We start from the raw sequence: 15,603 nt of genomic DNA on the forward strand, positions 1-15,603 counted from the left end.
TGCTTTCCTTAACTGCTTTAGTTGACCACGGGTGGTGGGTCCTCCCTTTAGAATTTTCCATTATACTAGGAATGTACTCACTCGGAGTATTCTGAAAGATCCCCTTAAATATCTACCACTGCTTCTCTGTTAATCTATCCCCTAGCTTAATGTTGCAGTTCACTTCAGCTAGCTCAGTTTAGCTAGTTATTCGGGATAGAATTAGTAGTCACATGTAAAATTATGGGTTGTTAAGGAAGAGCCAGTATGGGTTTCTTAAGGGGAAATTGTGTTTGACTAACTCGCTTAGAGTATTTTGAAGAGGTAACAAAAAATGTCGATGAGGGTAATGCTGTTGATGTGTACATGGACTTTCAAAAGGCATTTGACACAGTGCCACACAACAGACTTGTGAGAAAAGTTATTGCTCATGGAATAAAAGGGACAGTAGCAATGTGGATACAAAATTGGCTGAAAACTAGGAAACAGGTCAATGGATGTTTTTCAGGCTGGAGGAAGGTTTGTAGTGGAGTTTGCCAGGTGTTGGTATTGGGACCCTTGCTTACCTTAATGTATTAATGATCTAGATCTTGGTATGCAGGGGACAGTTTCAAAGTTTGCAGATGATACGAAGCTTGGGAGCGTTATCAACTGCGAGGAGGATGGTGTGGACTCCAAAAGGACATAGACAAGTTTGTGGAGTGGGCAGATAGGTGGCAGATGAAATTCAATGCAGAGAAGTGTGAGGTGATGCATTTTGGTAGGAAGAACATGGACAGACAATATAAAATAAGGGTGAAATTTTGAAGGGAGGTGCAGGTGCAGAAAGACCTGGACGTATATGTGCATAGATCATTGAAGATGGCAGGACAGGTGGAGAGAGCAGTTAATAAAGCATATAGTATCCTGGGCTTTATTAATAGGGCCATTGAGTATAAAAGCAAGGAGATTATGCTGAATTTATATAAGACACTCGTTAGACATCAGCTGGAACATTGTGTACAGTTCTAGGCGTCACATTATAGGAAGGATATGAACACATTGGAGAGAGTGCAAGAGAGAGTTCCTCATTCCTGGAACCAGTTACAAAGGTAGATTGGAGAATTTGGGACTGTTCTCCTTGGAGAGAAGTTGGCTAGGAGGAGATTTGATAGAGATGTTCACTATCGAGGGGTCTGGGTAGAGTGGGATAGGGAGAAGTTGTTCCCGCTCATAAAAAGATCAAGAACGAGCGGGCACAGATTTAAAGTGATTTGCAAAAGAAGTAAACGTGATGTGAGAAAAAACTGTTTCACACGGCGGTTCGGGTCTGGAATGCACTGCCTGGAAGTGTGGTGGAGGCAGGTTCAATCGAGGCATTCGAGATGGCATTAGAAGATTGTTTCTATTCAAATAATGGGTAGGGGTATGGTGAAAGGCAGGGCAATGGCACTAGGTCATAATGTTCATTTAGAGAGCCAGCACAGGCATGATGGGCCAAATGGCCTCCTGTGCCATTAAAATTTTTTGATTCTGTGAACTATATTATAATACTCCTTCACCCACAACTAAACCTTTACAGATATGTACGGATTTGTAAGGATAATACGAGTTACAAAAGCTATCTTATATTCTAATGTTCACAGCCGGTACACAGCCCATGTAAACCAATAGGTGACCTGTGGTCAGGGACACCATATTCTGAAACCAAACGACAGATGTCACCCAAAACAGATGCTGTGGATCTCTGCTCAACTGCCCCCAGACACTTGTTACACCATGAGCCAACCGGTCTCTCTAAATTCCGTCTTTCACACGAGGGTTTCCAATCTCCACTCTCAAAGAACTTGCTTTGGAATCTCCTTCCAAACCATGCTTTCCCTTGGAAGCCTTCCGCAAGGGTCTGCCTCCAGAGTTTTGAACTCTCCTTCAGATGTTCCTCTCCCCTAGGTCACCACATGCATTCAAGCTTTCTTCCACGCACTTAGCTGTCAAAGTACACTGCTGCTTCATATGCCCAAAGCAAAAAGTTACAGACCTCCAGCCATCTCTTTGGACCTTCTGACTTCTCACAAGCCCATATCGCTTTGAATCTGCTTCCTGCAGCTTTCTCCCTTTAAGCTTGAAGCTTGGAGCCTTCCTCTGCCCCTCACTCTTAACTTCACTTAATGGGACATTTTCCAGGTGCCTGCCCTTCCTTTGACTAGAAGATCCTCTTGGGACTTTCTCCCATTTCTGAATCACTCCTTGGCCTTGGGACCTTTTGGTTCTTTTGGGAGATCTACTGTCTATAGTTCCCACTCCCAGTAGACTGCTTCTCTGGAGTCTTGGCTTTAAGTTCAGTTTGGGGCTTGCTATCTGCCCCTCTGCTCCAGTCCCTCCCTGCCAGCTGTTTTCAACTGAACTCAAGCTGCTTTTTTTTCTCCTGTGTGTGTGTGTGCGCGTATGCCCTTCCTCTCTGGACCCCTGTTGCTAAGCAACAGCACAGTTTTTTTTCTACTCTTGTGTTTGCTTTAACTTCTTCAAGAGAGGCATAAAACTCATTGGAAATGCAGGTATGCGAACGGCTTAGATCTGCTGCCTCCAACCACAAATGAAACTAGATCCCAGGGTTTCACCTTTTAACCCACCAATGGAATAAAATATAAATTAAACTTAAATTTAAAGATATATCTTACCTTAACACACCCAAATACAGATATAACATAAATTATCTCTACCTCCTCACAGTACTTAAAGTTGATAAGGCATTGGGACTGGATGGGATGCAGCCAAGGATACTGCAAGAAGTGAGAGTGGAAATTACAGAGACACTAGCCATAATTTTTCAGTATTCCTTAGAGTCGGGTGGTACCAGAGGACTGGAGAATCGCAAACATTACACCCTTATTTAGAAACAGTTATAAGGGTAAGCCCTGCAACTATAGGCCAATCAAAGACCATAAGACGTAGGAGCATAAGAAGAAGGCCATTTGGCCCATCGAGTCTGCTCCACCATTCAATGAAATCATGGCTGATCTGATAATCCTCAACTCCACTTTCCTGCCTTCTCTCCATACCTCTCGATTCCCTTACTGATTAAAAATCTGTCCATTGCAGGCTTGAATATGCTTAACTACCTAGCCTCTACAGCCTTCTGAGAGAAGAAATTCCTCCTCATCTCTGTCTTAAATGGGCACCCCCTTACTCTGAGATTATGCCCTCTGATCCTGGACTCTCCCACAAGGAGAAACAACCTCTCAGCATTTACCCTGTCTAACCCCCTAAGAATTTTATATGTTTCAATAACGTCGTCTTTCATTCTTCTAAACTCCAATGAGTACAGGCCCTGACTACTCAACCTCTCATAAGTAAATCCCTCCATTCCTGGGATCAACCTAATGAGCCTTCCCTGGACTGCCTCCAATGCCAGTCTACCTCCCCTCAGATAAGGGGACCAAAATTACTTTGGTCAAATGCGGGTAAATTAAGAAAAGCCAGCATGGACTTCTTAAAGGGGAAAACATGTTTAATTAACTTGCTGGGGCTTTTTGATGAGATAACAGAGGTGGTTGATGAGGGCAATGCTGTTGGTGTGGTGTACATTGATTTTCAAAAGGCATTTGATACAGTGCCACACAACAGACTTGAGAAAAGATACAGCTCATGGAATAAAAGGGAGAGTAGCAACCTGGATATGGAATTTGCTGAGTGACAGAGTGGTGGCTAATGGATGTTTTTCGGGCCGGAGGAAGGTTGGCGTTCCCTAGGGGTCAGTATTGGGACCCTTGTTTTTCCTGATATGTTAATGACCCAGACCTTGGTGTTTAGGGAACAATTTCAAAGTTTGTGGATGATTCAAAACTTGGAAGCGCTGTGACAAACGAAGTTCAATGCAGAGAAATGAAAAATGATTCATTTTGGTAGAAAGAACATGGAGAGAGAGTATGAAATACAGGGTACATCTCTAAAGGGTGTGTAGGAGTAGCAGGGAGCTCGGTATATATCTGCATAAGTCATTGAAGGTTGCAGGACAGGCTGAGAGTGTGGTTAATAAAGCATACGGTATCCTGGGGTTTATTATTAGCAGCGTAGAGTACAAGAACAAAGAGGTTATGTTGAACTTGTACAAGTCACTAGTTCAGTCTCAGCTGGAGTATTGCTCCCAGTCCTGGGTGCTGCATTTTAGGAAGGATATGAAAGAGTGTGGAAAAGATTCAAGAGAATAGTACCAGGGATGAGGAACTTCAGTTATGAAGATGGCTTGGAGAAGTTAGGACTTTTTTCCCTGGAGAAGAGAAATGTAGAGCTATTCAAAATCATGAGGGATTTGGACTGAGTAGATAGAGAGAAACTGTTCCCACCTCTGAAAGGATCGAGAATGGGAGGGAACACATTTAAAGTAGCTAGTAAAAGAAGCAGTAGTGATATGAGGAAAAACTTTTTCTCACAGCAAGTGGTTAGAGTCTAGAATGCACCGCCTGAGTGTGTGGTGGAGGCAGGTTCGATTGAAGCATTCAAAAGGGAATTGGACTGTTTTATTTCTTTTATTCCTTTTTATTTATTCATGAGATGTGAGCTTTGCTAGCTTGGCCAGCATTTATTGTCCATCCCTTGTTACCCTAGCTGTTATTTGAAAAGAATGAATGTGCAGGTTTACAGGGAGAAGGCAGGAGAATTGAGCTAATTGAGTTGCTCATTCGGAGAGCTGGTGCAGACATGATGGGCCTCCTTCTGCGCCCTAACACCTGTATACATTTTTGTCTTGTTTGGTATTTGTGTGCTTTGCTTGCTGTGTACAGTGCATTTCTGATCATTCAATATTACGATTGTACATACAATCCCAAGTGAAACAAATGTGTTATTTTCATTAGTTTTTGTTTTCTGTTCAGTGTAGCAACCTTGATAGTCTAACAAGTTGTAATTAGTGTAATGTAATTAATACAAAGTTTTAAACATTATTCACTCCTTATTTACAGTTGCCAAAAAGATGAGGAAAAGAGAAAAACAAAAGAAGAGGAAAGCATATGAACCTAAGCTGACTCCTGAAGGTAAATCCGCCACCTCAAACATTTTGGGCATGGAGTTTGCGTACCTTGGGCTTTTAAATTGCAGTCACAATGTTGCTGAATATTTAACTGCTGGTCTCCTGATTAGGGTTAGCCACCTAAAATTGAAAGCCTGATTCTCCCTTGCCACTGTTCACTGAGTGTGGTTTCTGTTAGAACTTCAGGTAGATGGAAGTAATGTATTCAATGTTTACATCACATTTAACTTTGAGTGACAGTTTTTTTTGTTCTGGTGACTCTGATTTCTAAACCGAACTGCACCCAGTATTTGCCTTCAATCTGATGAGGTCAGTTGCTAAATCTGTTGGAATTTTCCCACTATTGTCTATCAAGCTTTGAATTTGAGATTTTTGTAAGCCTTTGTGCTCTTCATCTTTTGTCGGATTGCTGATATTTCTCAATTTGAGAAGAGCTTCTTCTATTTCCCTTATGTTGCATTTACTCCAAAAGGTTTCATTGGTTGTTACATCTAAGGGCTTTTCTTTACAGCACTTGTTGATATTGAAGATAGTAATGTAATTGCAAAGCTTTTTGAATGTTCCATTGCCTAGAGAATAAAACTGAAACATTCTAATTTTCATCAGTTGGCATCATTTCTATAATCAATGGTCTAAATTAATAGGGGCAATTGAAATTATGGTCAAGTAGTTAATATGTGTTTGACGCAGGACAACACTAATAGGAATTTTACTGTTACTTGTAAAGGAAAGATTTTCAGGGAAGTGGGACTGATTGGAAAACTTTGAGGGTCAGCATAGAGATGGATTGAATGGTATCCTTCTGCTGTGTATGATTCTAGGAGGCATAGTGAATAATTGAGGCCCAAAAGAAGCTCGGAGGGATAATGTTCAGATGGCAAACATATGGTAAATCAAATTAAAAGTCAGTAAATGTGGAAGAAAAAAGGGGACACTTTGGGGAAAGCTGGGCAGTGTGGGTGAGCAGAGCTTTTGGGAGCTGTAGATTCACAAAACATTAAAAGCAACGTCTCAAGTATTAAGGCCATAGAAAGTGCTCAATTCTGATTGGCAACAATTACAGAATCTGAAAGGCAAGATGTAACATTTGTACAGTTCTGATACAGTGCATCCTGGGAATATTCCACAGCACTTCATAACCACTAGAATTCTTTGAAACTTAGTTAACTGTTGTAGGAAATGAGACAGCCAATTTGCATACAGCAGGGTTCTACAATGTTGTTATCAGATTATCTGTTTGTGGTGATGATTGAGGGATAAAAGTTGACCAGAGCATTGCAATAATTGCCCCTGCTGCTCTTCAGTTAATGCCTGAGGATCTTTTATGTCAGCCTAAAGGAGCACATAGAACCTTGGTTTAATGTCTTATCTGAAAGATGGCACTTTTGACAACACAGTACTCCCTTTGTACCGCGCTGCTTTGTACTGCGATCTAGATTATGTTCAAGTCTTCGGAATAGAACTAATCCATGACCTTCCGACTGAGGCAAGAGTGCTATAGCAAACCCTTCAGAAAACCTTAGCAAGACTATACCAAAGGACAGGTGTTGAAGCAGTGGCGAGGATGCAACAAGTACATTAGGATGTTAGCTAGTATGAGGAAATACAAATGAACAAAGGTGTGAAAAATTGCAGCTGATTTTATTCAAACAGATTAGGGGAGGGTGTTTTGATTGGTAACAGTAACCTGCCTAAGGGCAGCTTCTCTGCTCATTTCTCCATACCTTACCGTCTTGTGCTTTCCTCTTCAGTTGCTAGTAGAAGCCTCCCGTTTTCAATTTCAAGTTGTCTATAACATTATAGTGCTCTTTTTCCCTCTTGGCCTACATCCCTCTAATCTTGCTTTAATCACGTCTTCAGCAAGTTCTCGTGTCTTAATATGGCCCATCCAACCCTGTTGCCTATTCTTGATATTCTCTAACAATCCTTCTTCCTCCACCAGCCTGAGAACTTCTTCATTGCTCTTGTGTTCTCTCCAACTGGCCTGCTCCATTCTTATCCAGAATTACATTTCACAACTGCTGAGGGAAAAGAATTATCCAGACTGCAATTTGGAGAGTCTTGGTGCATGGAACTGAAACGTGGACCTTGAGAAAAGTGGACATCCAAAGTAGAAAGCTATGAAAAGTTTTGACTGAGGTGTTTAAGATATGAAAAGATGGGCAAACGTGAAACTGATTTCTTGCAATGATCAAGGGCACCTGAATGATGTGGCATGGATATAAAGGAAAGATATTTAGGTCTGAGCAGAAGAATCTCTTGCAAAGGCAAGTAGAATAAAAGGATATGGGAATACATTGATGCTGCTGTGATGCGGTTTGTGATGAGCCGCTCATCTGCTACAATTCCAAGGTCTCCCAACATCAGTTATATTGACATTTTTCATGGGCATATGCTGTCTTTTTCTTTTCAATATGTGTAGTAATTTACATTTCTCCATTTTTAATTTTGTGCCACTAGCTCACTGCTTGCAGTCAGGTACTGTGGCAGTTTGTAAGTTTTTATGTAAGGATGGGGTGGATGCCTTTTTTATCTGTACTTGTGTATCATTAGTATAGCCTGACTTGATTAGACATAAAAACAAGGAGCAGGAGTAGGCCATTCAGCCCCTTGAGCCTGCTCCACCATTTAATAAGATCACGGCTGATCTGATAGTAACCTCAATTCTGTATCCCACCTACCCCTGATAACCTATCACCCCCTTGCTTACCAAGAACCTATCCACCTCTGCCTTAAAAATATTCAAAGACCTGTTTCCTCCACCTTTCAGGAAGACAGCTCCAAAGACTCCTGACCTATACAAGATAAGATCACATGGAGTTAGGGGTAATATATTAGCTTGGGTAGAGGATTGGCTAACCAACAGAAAGCAGAGAGTCGGGATAAATGGGTCTTTTTCTGAATGGCAAGCTGTAACCAGTGGGGTGCCACAGGGTTTGGTCCTTTGGCCCCAACTATTTACAATCTGTATTAATGACTTAGATTCAGGGGTAGAAGGTACTATAGCTAAGTTTGCAGAAGACATCAAAATAGGTGGGAAAGTAAGTTGCAATGAAGAAATAAAAAATTTACAAATGGATATGGACAGGTTAGGTGAATGGGCCAAAATTTGGCAGATGGAGTTTAATGTGGATAAGTGTGAGGTCTTATTATTTGGTGATAAGTGGTGACTTATTATTTAAATGGAGAGAAACTTTGAATGCTTCGGTGCAGAGGGATCTGGGTGTCGTCGTGCATGAATCGCTGAAAGCTAGTGTGCAGGTACAGCAGATAATGAGGAAGGCAAATGGAATTTTGGCATTTATTGCTAAAGGAATAGAGTATAAAAATAGAGAAGTGCTCTTGCAACTGTACAAGGCATTGATGAGACTGCACCTGGAGTACTGTGCACAGTTTTGGACCCCTTACTTGAGGAAGGATGTAGTTGCACTGGAGGCGGTTCAGAGGAGGTTCACTAGATTGATTCCAGAGATGTGGGGCTTGTCTTATGAGGGGAGATTGAGCAGTTTAGGCCTATACTCACTACAGCTTAGAAGGATGAGAGGAGATCTAATTGAGATATATAAGATGCTAAAAGGGGATAGACAAAGTAGACGTGGAGCGGATGTTTCCCCTTGTGGGACATTCTAGAACGAGAGGCCATAGTTTTAGGATAAGGGGTGGTCGATTTAAATCAGAGATACAGAGGAATTACTTTTCTCAAAGGGTTGTGAATCTGTGGAATTCACTACCTCAGAGTTCAGTGGATGCCAGGACGCTGAATAAATTTAAGGAGGAGATAGACAGATTTTTAACTAGTAACGGGTTGAAAGGTTATGGGGAGAGGGTGGGAAATTGGAGTTGAGGCCAAAATGAAATCAGCCATGATTGTAATAAATGGTGGGGCAGGCTCGAAGGGCTGAATTGCCTATTCCTAGTTCTTATGTTCTGAGAGAAAACATTTCACCTCATCTCAGTTTTAAATGGGCAACCCCTTATTTTTAAACCGTGACCCCTAGTTCTAACTTTTCCTACAAGAGGAAACATCCTCTCCACATCCACCCTGTCAAAACCTCTCAGGATCTTATGGTTCAATTAAGTTGCCTCTTACTCTTCTAAACTCCAGTGGATTCAAGCCTAGCCTGTCCAACCTTTCCTCACAAGACAACCTACCCATTCCTGGTATTAGCCTGATACACCTCTGAACTGCTTGCAATGCATTTACATCCTTTCTTAAATAAGGTGACCAATGCTGTACACAGCATACCAGATGTGTTCTCACTAGTGCTCTGTACAACTGAAGTATAACCTCCCTACTTTTGTGATCAATTCCCCTCGCAATAAATGATAATACTCTATTAACTTTCCTAATTACTTGCTGTACCTGCATACTAGACTTTTGCGATTCACTAAGACACCCAGATCCCTCTGCATCTCAGAGCTCTATGTAATCACAATCTAATTGCGCTATGCATTGCCACAGCATTGTGTATAACCCTGTTTCCTCATTATGACGTATATTTGTTACACAATTCCTCCACTACTGCATTAGAAGTCCCTTTATGTTGATCATCCTGAAGACAACCTTCTTGCCATCAGTCCTGAATTTTGCCTTTTACAAATTTGAAGTTTTGTCCTTGTTTCACCGATACTTATTATGAAGTAACTTTTCACGTTTACATTTTTGTATATGGTTTTCATGTGATGTCATGATCGAATCACCTTTCAGTTGCTGCCTTTCAAAGATGAAAAGCCCAAGTTGTTCCAGTTTTTCCTCATTCTCAGGCACTTAGTAACCAGCATTGTGATTCTTCTTTGAATCACTTCCACATTTATATCATCATGGTGTCACAGTGAGCAGAATTGAAGAAAGTACTGAGTTTTAACCAAAACATTATACAGTTTAAACATGTCTTTCACCGTTTTTGCTGTACTGGTGACTGTTTCACAATGGTTGGGCATGTTTACTATGATATCCTAAACCTCTTCACTTTATCCATTTCAATATAATTTATGAAGTGAGTGAATTTTTTGCCACTCCCTAAGTGCAGATTTCCCATAGTTGCCTATATTAAATTATATTTGCTTTTATTCCATCCATTGGTGTATTTTCTCCAATACATTCTGTAATTTCTGAGCTACTTCCTCAGCATCAATTGCCTCCTCCCTCCCCTAAGTTTGATATCTGCAAATGTAACCAGTTTTTCTTCGGATTCTAAACCCAGATCTATGTTGCAATTTTGAACTTGCCGTGCAAATTGATATTGGGACCACTAAGCTTTTTCCTCCTTGCTGATGCAAGTCCTTGAGCATCTGGTCGTTTTATACCCTATATATAATTATACCCTATATATAATTTCTTAGCCATTCTCATTCTGCTCTGAATTCGTATAGCTTTGACTTCATAAATAATCGTCCATATAGAGATAGCAAATGCGTTTACTTAAATGCTTAGATTCTGTCTTGTTGGAGATGGCCATTGTCTGGCACTAGTGTGGCACAAATGTTAGTTGCCACTTAATCAGCCCAAGCCTGAAGATTGTAAGTGTCTTGCTGCATATGGACATGACTTCTTCAGCATCTGAGAAATCGTGAATGGTGCTGAACATTGTTCAATCATCCGCGAACACCTGCACTTCTGATGGAGGGATGAAGCAGCTGAAGATGGTTGGACCTAGGATACTACCATGCGAAACTCAGAACTTATCTGCTCTTTGTAGAGCAGTGCAGTCAGTCTCATTCTTCCGCTCTACCCCCGTGGCCCTGCAAATTTATTTTCCTCAAGCGCCTATCCAGCTTCCTTTGGAGCTCATTCATCATCTCCATTTCTGCCACCCTCAAAGGCAGGGAGTTCCAGGTCATTGCCACTTGCTATGCAACAAAGAACTTTCGCTCATTCCCCACAACCACCTTGCATTTCTAGCACAAACCCTTTAATCTATGTCACCTGGCCCTTGTACCATCAGCTAATGGGAGCAGCTTATCTTTGTCTACCTTATCTAATCCTATCATAATCTTGTGCACCTTTGTAATATCCCCTCTCAATTCCTTTGCTCCACAGTGTATAAGATTGATGGGCCTAAATAGTGGATAGAAAGGACCTATTTCAGTTAAGACGAGAGGTCAGTAACCAGGGAGCATAGGTTTAAAGGAATTGGTGAATGATCGGAGGGAGTTGAGAACTTCAACCTGAGCATAATACAGGTCTAGAACATGCTGCCTAAAAGGTGGTGGAGGCAGAAAGGCTCATCACATTTATAAAAACAGTTGAGCTACTGTAACTAACAGGCCATGGGTCAAGAGCTGGAAGCTAGGATTAGACTGGATAGATTCTTCTGGTTCGTCTGGGCACGATGGGCTGAATGGTTTCCTTAAGTGTTGTAAAGATTTCTGTTTTTGTGAATGCACCTCAACACCCCGTTTGATCTAGCTGTTGCTTCATGTGCCTTTAGAGATAAACAAATCTCTCTCACTTTACCTCCTTTAATGCTTTCCTGAAGATTATATGTATACTGAGCATTTGTTGTGCCCACGATCATAACGGTGCACTTTTCCTCCAGATTTCCATATCTTGCAATCATGAGCCTAAGCTTTCAACACATGAAGACCTGCCTGAAGCAGAAGAGTATTTTCTAAAGTGTGAGAAATGGATGTTATTTTGAAAATATTTTTGGGAAATATTGTGTCATTGTGTGAAGAAGGCTGTGTGTGTGTATGATTTAATTAAGCTGGGTAGAGATTAATATGAGACAGGTTGTCTAGGGGGTTTAAAACATGAAAAGGATAAAGGTGTTAGGTTTGAGGTTCAAGTGAATAGGGTAGATCTAACATTTTTGGATAAGTTGAGAGTTTGTTTGAATATCAAAGGGAAGTTGGAGGTGAAGAGAAACATTTTTACATCTTGCAGGAGCTCCATAGGTAAATAGAAATGGGCATATTATACTTTATTGACCTGAAAGCAAAGACATGAAATATTTTATATTTGGAAGGATTTGAGTTTCAAAGAGGTGTGAGAACAATGAAACCTGAGATGAAAGGGGAAAATATATTTTAGAGTTATTTAGCGGTGAGCTATAGTTGTTGAGCTGGAGCTGTGAGCTATAGCTGGAGCTAAGTTGGGAACTGTTAGCTCTGGGCTGGGAGAAGATACAGGTTTGAATGAGCCATCCCGTCAAGCCAGAAAAGTCTTCGGCTACAAAATCAGTTTTATTCTGAAGTTTGGATTTCCATAGCATAGTGGGTGAGAGTTAAGAGGTCACGTGGTATGCCTCTATTAAAGCTACAACAATTTGCCTTGGGTAATACTGGATTTTTATAGTTAAACATCTATAAGGGAGTTAAAAACAAAAGTGTTGTCTGGTAGGTGTTTACTTATGGGTCTGACAAAGTAGTGTGTCTTTTTGAGGGGATGTTTTATAAGACTAAATTTAACTATGTATCTGTAATCTTGTGTGCTTAAGTTTTCTTTTATTGTTAATAAAACTTTTACTTTTAATTTTTAAAATCCCAAGAGTGTTACTGGACTTTTTGCTGCTGAGACGTTTTCAGAATACAAATAAAGGGTGTGGCCTGTAAGCCAAGTTTCCCTTTAAGATTTTGTTTGCGCAGCAATTAACATCGGCTGCGGTCATAACAAACTTAGGGGCTCTTTGCAGAATTATTAAAATTCCTTGATTGGGTTGAAGTTTGTGAATCCAAGGGATACGAGGTACGAGAAGAATGCTGAACTCAGGAGTTTTGTGTTGAGGGTTTTTTAAGTGGTTAGACTATAAAATGGCTTTGGCAATTGTTACATTTTCCACTCCCAGAAAAGTTGTAACTGTGGAATATTTGAAACCTCTGACTAAAACTCAGATGAGAGAGTTAGCAGATGAAGTGCAGGTAGAGATAAAAGCAGAATTTTGTAAGGCTGATATGGTTAAAGTACTTGGCCAGCATTTAAAGTTGGAGGAAGGGATACCTGAAACTAGTGTGTCACAGCTGGAGGTAGTCAGACTTCAGTTGCAGCTTGATATAGAAAGAGACAAAGAAAGACAAAAGCTTGCATTGGAAGAAAAGGAGGAAGAGAAATGAAAAACTTGACTTAGGCAGAATAGAGAAGGAAAAAGAAAAGGATAGTTTAAAAGAAATAGAAATAAAAAGATTGAATGGGAAAGAGAGGAGCAGGAAAAGGAAAAGATTACAAGAGATAGAAATGTGAAAGTTTGAACTTGAATGTCAGAGAGAGAAGTTAGCAACTGAAGAAAGAAAGAAGGAAAGAGAAAGAGAGCTTCAGAGAGAGAAATAACCCAGACAGTATGCGTTGTCTAGGTGAAACTTAGAATAGAGGAAGAAATACGGATGATGACTTTGATCCCTTCGCGGTATTTGATTTAACTAAAACTGTTTGATTAGTGCCTAAATTTACAGAGGATGGAGTTGAAAGATATTTCACCTCATTTGAAAAGATAGCTATGAAATTGAATTGGTCAAGAGGTGCTTGGACTATCATATTACAGAGTGTTTTGTTAGGTACAACAGTGAATGAGTATGCAAGCTTATCAGAGGAACAGTCTGTAGATTACTAGTAAAGAAGGTAATACGAAATGCTTATGAGCTTGTCCCTGAAGCTTATCGGTTGAAGTTTAGAACTTTGAAGAAGAGACTTCAATAGACGTTTGTGGAGTTTGCAAGAGAAAAATAAACTATTTGGGATCAATGGTCCAGGGCATTAAAACCGGACAAGACTTTTGAAAATGGAAGAGAGGTTATGATTATGGAAGAATTTGGAAATAACATTCCAGTAAACATCAAGACATATTTAGATGAAAGACGAAGCAAAAAGATCAGGGAAGCTGCAGTTTTAGCCGCTACGTATGATATTTCACTCAAACTGTTAAGTGTAAGAAAAGGGTCACATGGAAATCAGCAAGGAGATTGGAGATTTGGAAAACCCGGTGATAGTAAAAATTTTAGTAAGGATCAAGCTGAAGGACGGCAGTCCATTAAAGGTGGAAAGTAGAATTGAAGGGAGGAGACTGATGTAATAAGGCTGGACATATGAGGCCAACGGATTGTTGGAGGTTAAATGGGAAACCAATTGCAGTGGTAGGCATTCAGAAAAGTTTTGGAAGTAAGAGTAATGTAAGCTCAGATCCAGAGACAAGAAAAAACAGTGGTTTTTGTACAGGTGGAAGAGGAAACATAATTATCTGCAGACTGCATCCAGTCTGTCCAGCCAGCTGAATTTTATATGCTTCAGTGAGATCCCCTCTCATTCTTCTAGACTGCAGTGAATACAGGCCTAGTTGGCCCAATCTCTCATCATATGACAATCCTTCCGACCCAGGAATCAGTCTGGTGAAGCTTTGCTGCACTCCCTCAATGGCAAGTATATCCTTTCCTAGGTAAGGAGACCAAAACTGCACACAGTACTCCAGGTATGGTCCCACCAAGGCCTTGTACAGCTGCATTAAGACATACTTGCTTTCGCACTCAAGTCCTCTTGCAGTGAAGGTCAACATACAATTTGCCTTCTTAACTGCTTGCTGCACCTGCATGCTTGCTTCCAGTGATTGGTGTACAAGGACACCCAGGTCCCTTTGCACATCTTCATTTCCCAATCTATCACCATTTAAATACTCTGCCAGTCTGATTTTCCTACCAAAAAGGATAACTTCACACTTATCCACGTTATACTGCATCTGCCATGTATTTGCCACCCACTCAACCTGTATAAATCACCTTGAAGTCTCTTAACACCCTCCTCACCATTCTCATTCCCACCAAGTTTTGTGCCTTCAGCAAATTTGGAAATATTACGTTTGGTTCCCTCATCCAGATCTTTAATATATATATTGTGAATAGCTGGGGCCCAAGCACTGATCCCTGTGGTATCCCACTAGTCACTGCCTGCCACTCTGAAAAAGACTAATTTATTCCTACTCTCTGTTTCCTGTCTACTAACCAATTCTCACTCCATGCCAATATATTATCCCCAATCCCATGTGCTTTAATTTTGCACACAATCTCTTGTATGAGACTTTATCAAAAACTTTCTGAAAGTCCAAATACACCACATCCACTGGTTCTCCCTTATCTATTCTGCTAGCTGCATCCTCAAAGAACTCCAGTAGGTTTGTCAAACATGATTTCCCTTTCATAAATCCATGTTGACTTTGCCTAATCCGGTTAATATTTTCTAAGTGTCCTGTTATCACATCCTATATAATAGACTCTAGCATTTTTTCTACTATTGATGTTAGGCTAAACGGTCTGTAATACACTGTTTTCTCCCTCCTTTTTTAAATAGTGGGGTTACATTTTCACCCTCCAATCTGCCGAGACTGTTCCAGAATCTACAGAATTTTGGAAAATAACAAACCAATGCATCCACTCTTTCCAAGTCTGCCACCTCTAGTAGCCTGCAATGTAGATTATCTGGCCCTGGGGATTTATTGGCTTTCAGTCCCACTAATTCCTCCAGCACTATTATTTTAGTAATACTAATTTCCTTCAATTCCTCCTCCGCACTAGACCCTTGGTTCCCTAGCATATCTGGGAAGTTATTTGCCAAATACCTTCGTAGTTTCCTTGTTTGGATTTAGGACCGTAGTTTCAGATGGGACGACCTCACTTTCCATCCTAATGAAAAATTCTAT

General features: G+C 40.6%; 1 protein-coding gene across 7 annotated transcripts in view; it reads left to right on the forward strand.

Annotated features, from left to right (window-relative positions):
• LOC121276953 (nipped-B-like protein) overlaps positions 1-15,603 on the forward strand; it is a 554,475-nt gene that overhangs the window by 270,365 nt on the left and 268,507 nt on the right. For all 7 annotated transcript variants that reach the window (XM_041185678.1, XM_041185679.1, XM_041185683.1 and 4 more), the window contains one exon: positions 4,917-4,988. In XM_041185678.1, coding sequence (XP_041041612.1) covers positions 4,917-4,988 — 72 coding nt within the window. The remainder of the gene's footprint in view (positions 1-4,916; positions 4,989-15,603) is intronic.

Source organism: Carcharodon carcharias, chromosome 4, assembly GCF_017639515.1.
Source record: "Carcharodon carcharias isolate sCarCar2 chromosome 4, sCarCar2.pri, whole genome shotgun sequence".
Lineage (NCBI taxonomy): Eukaryota > Metazoa > Chordata > Chondrichthyes > Lamniformes > Lamnidae > Carcharodon > Carcharodon carcharias.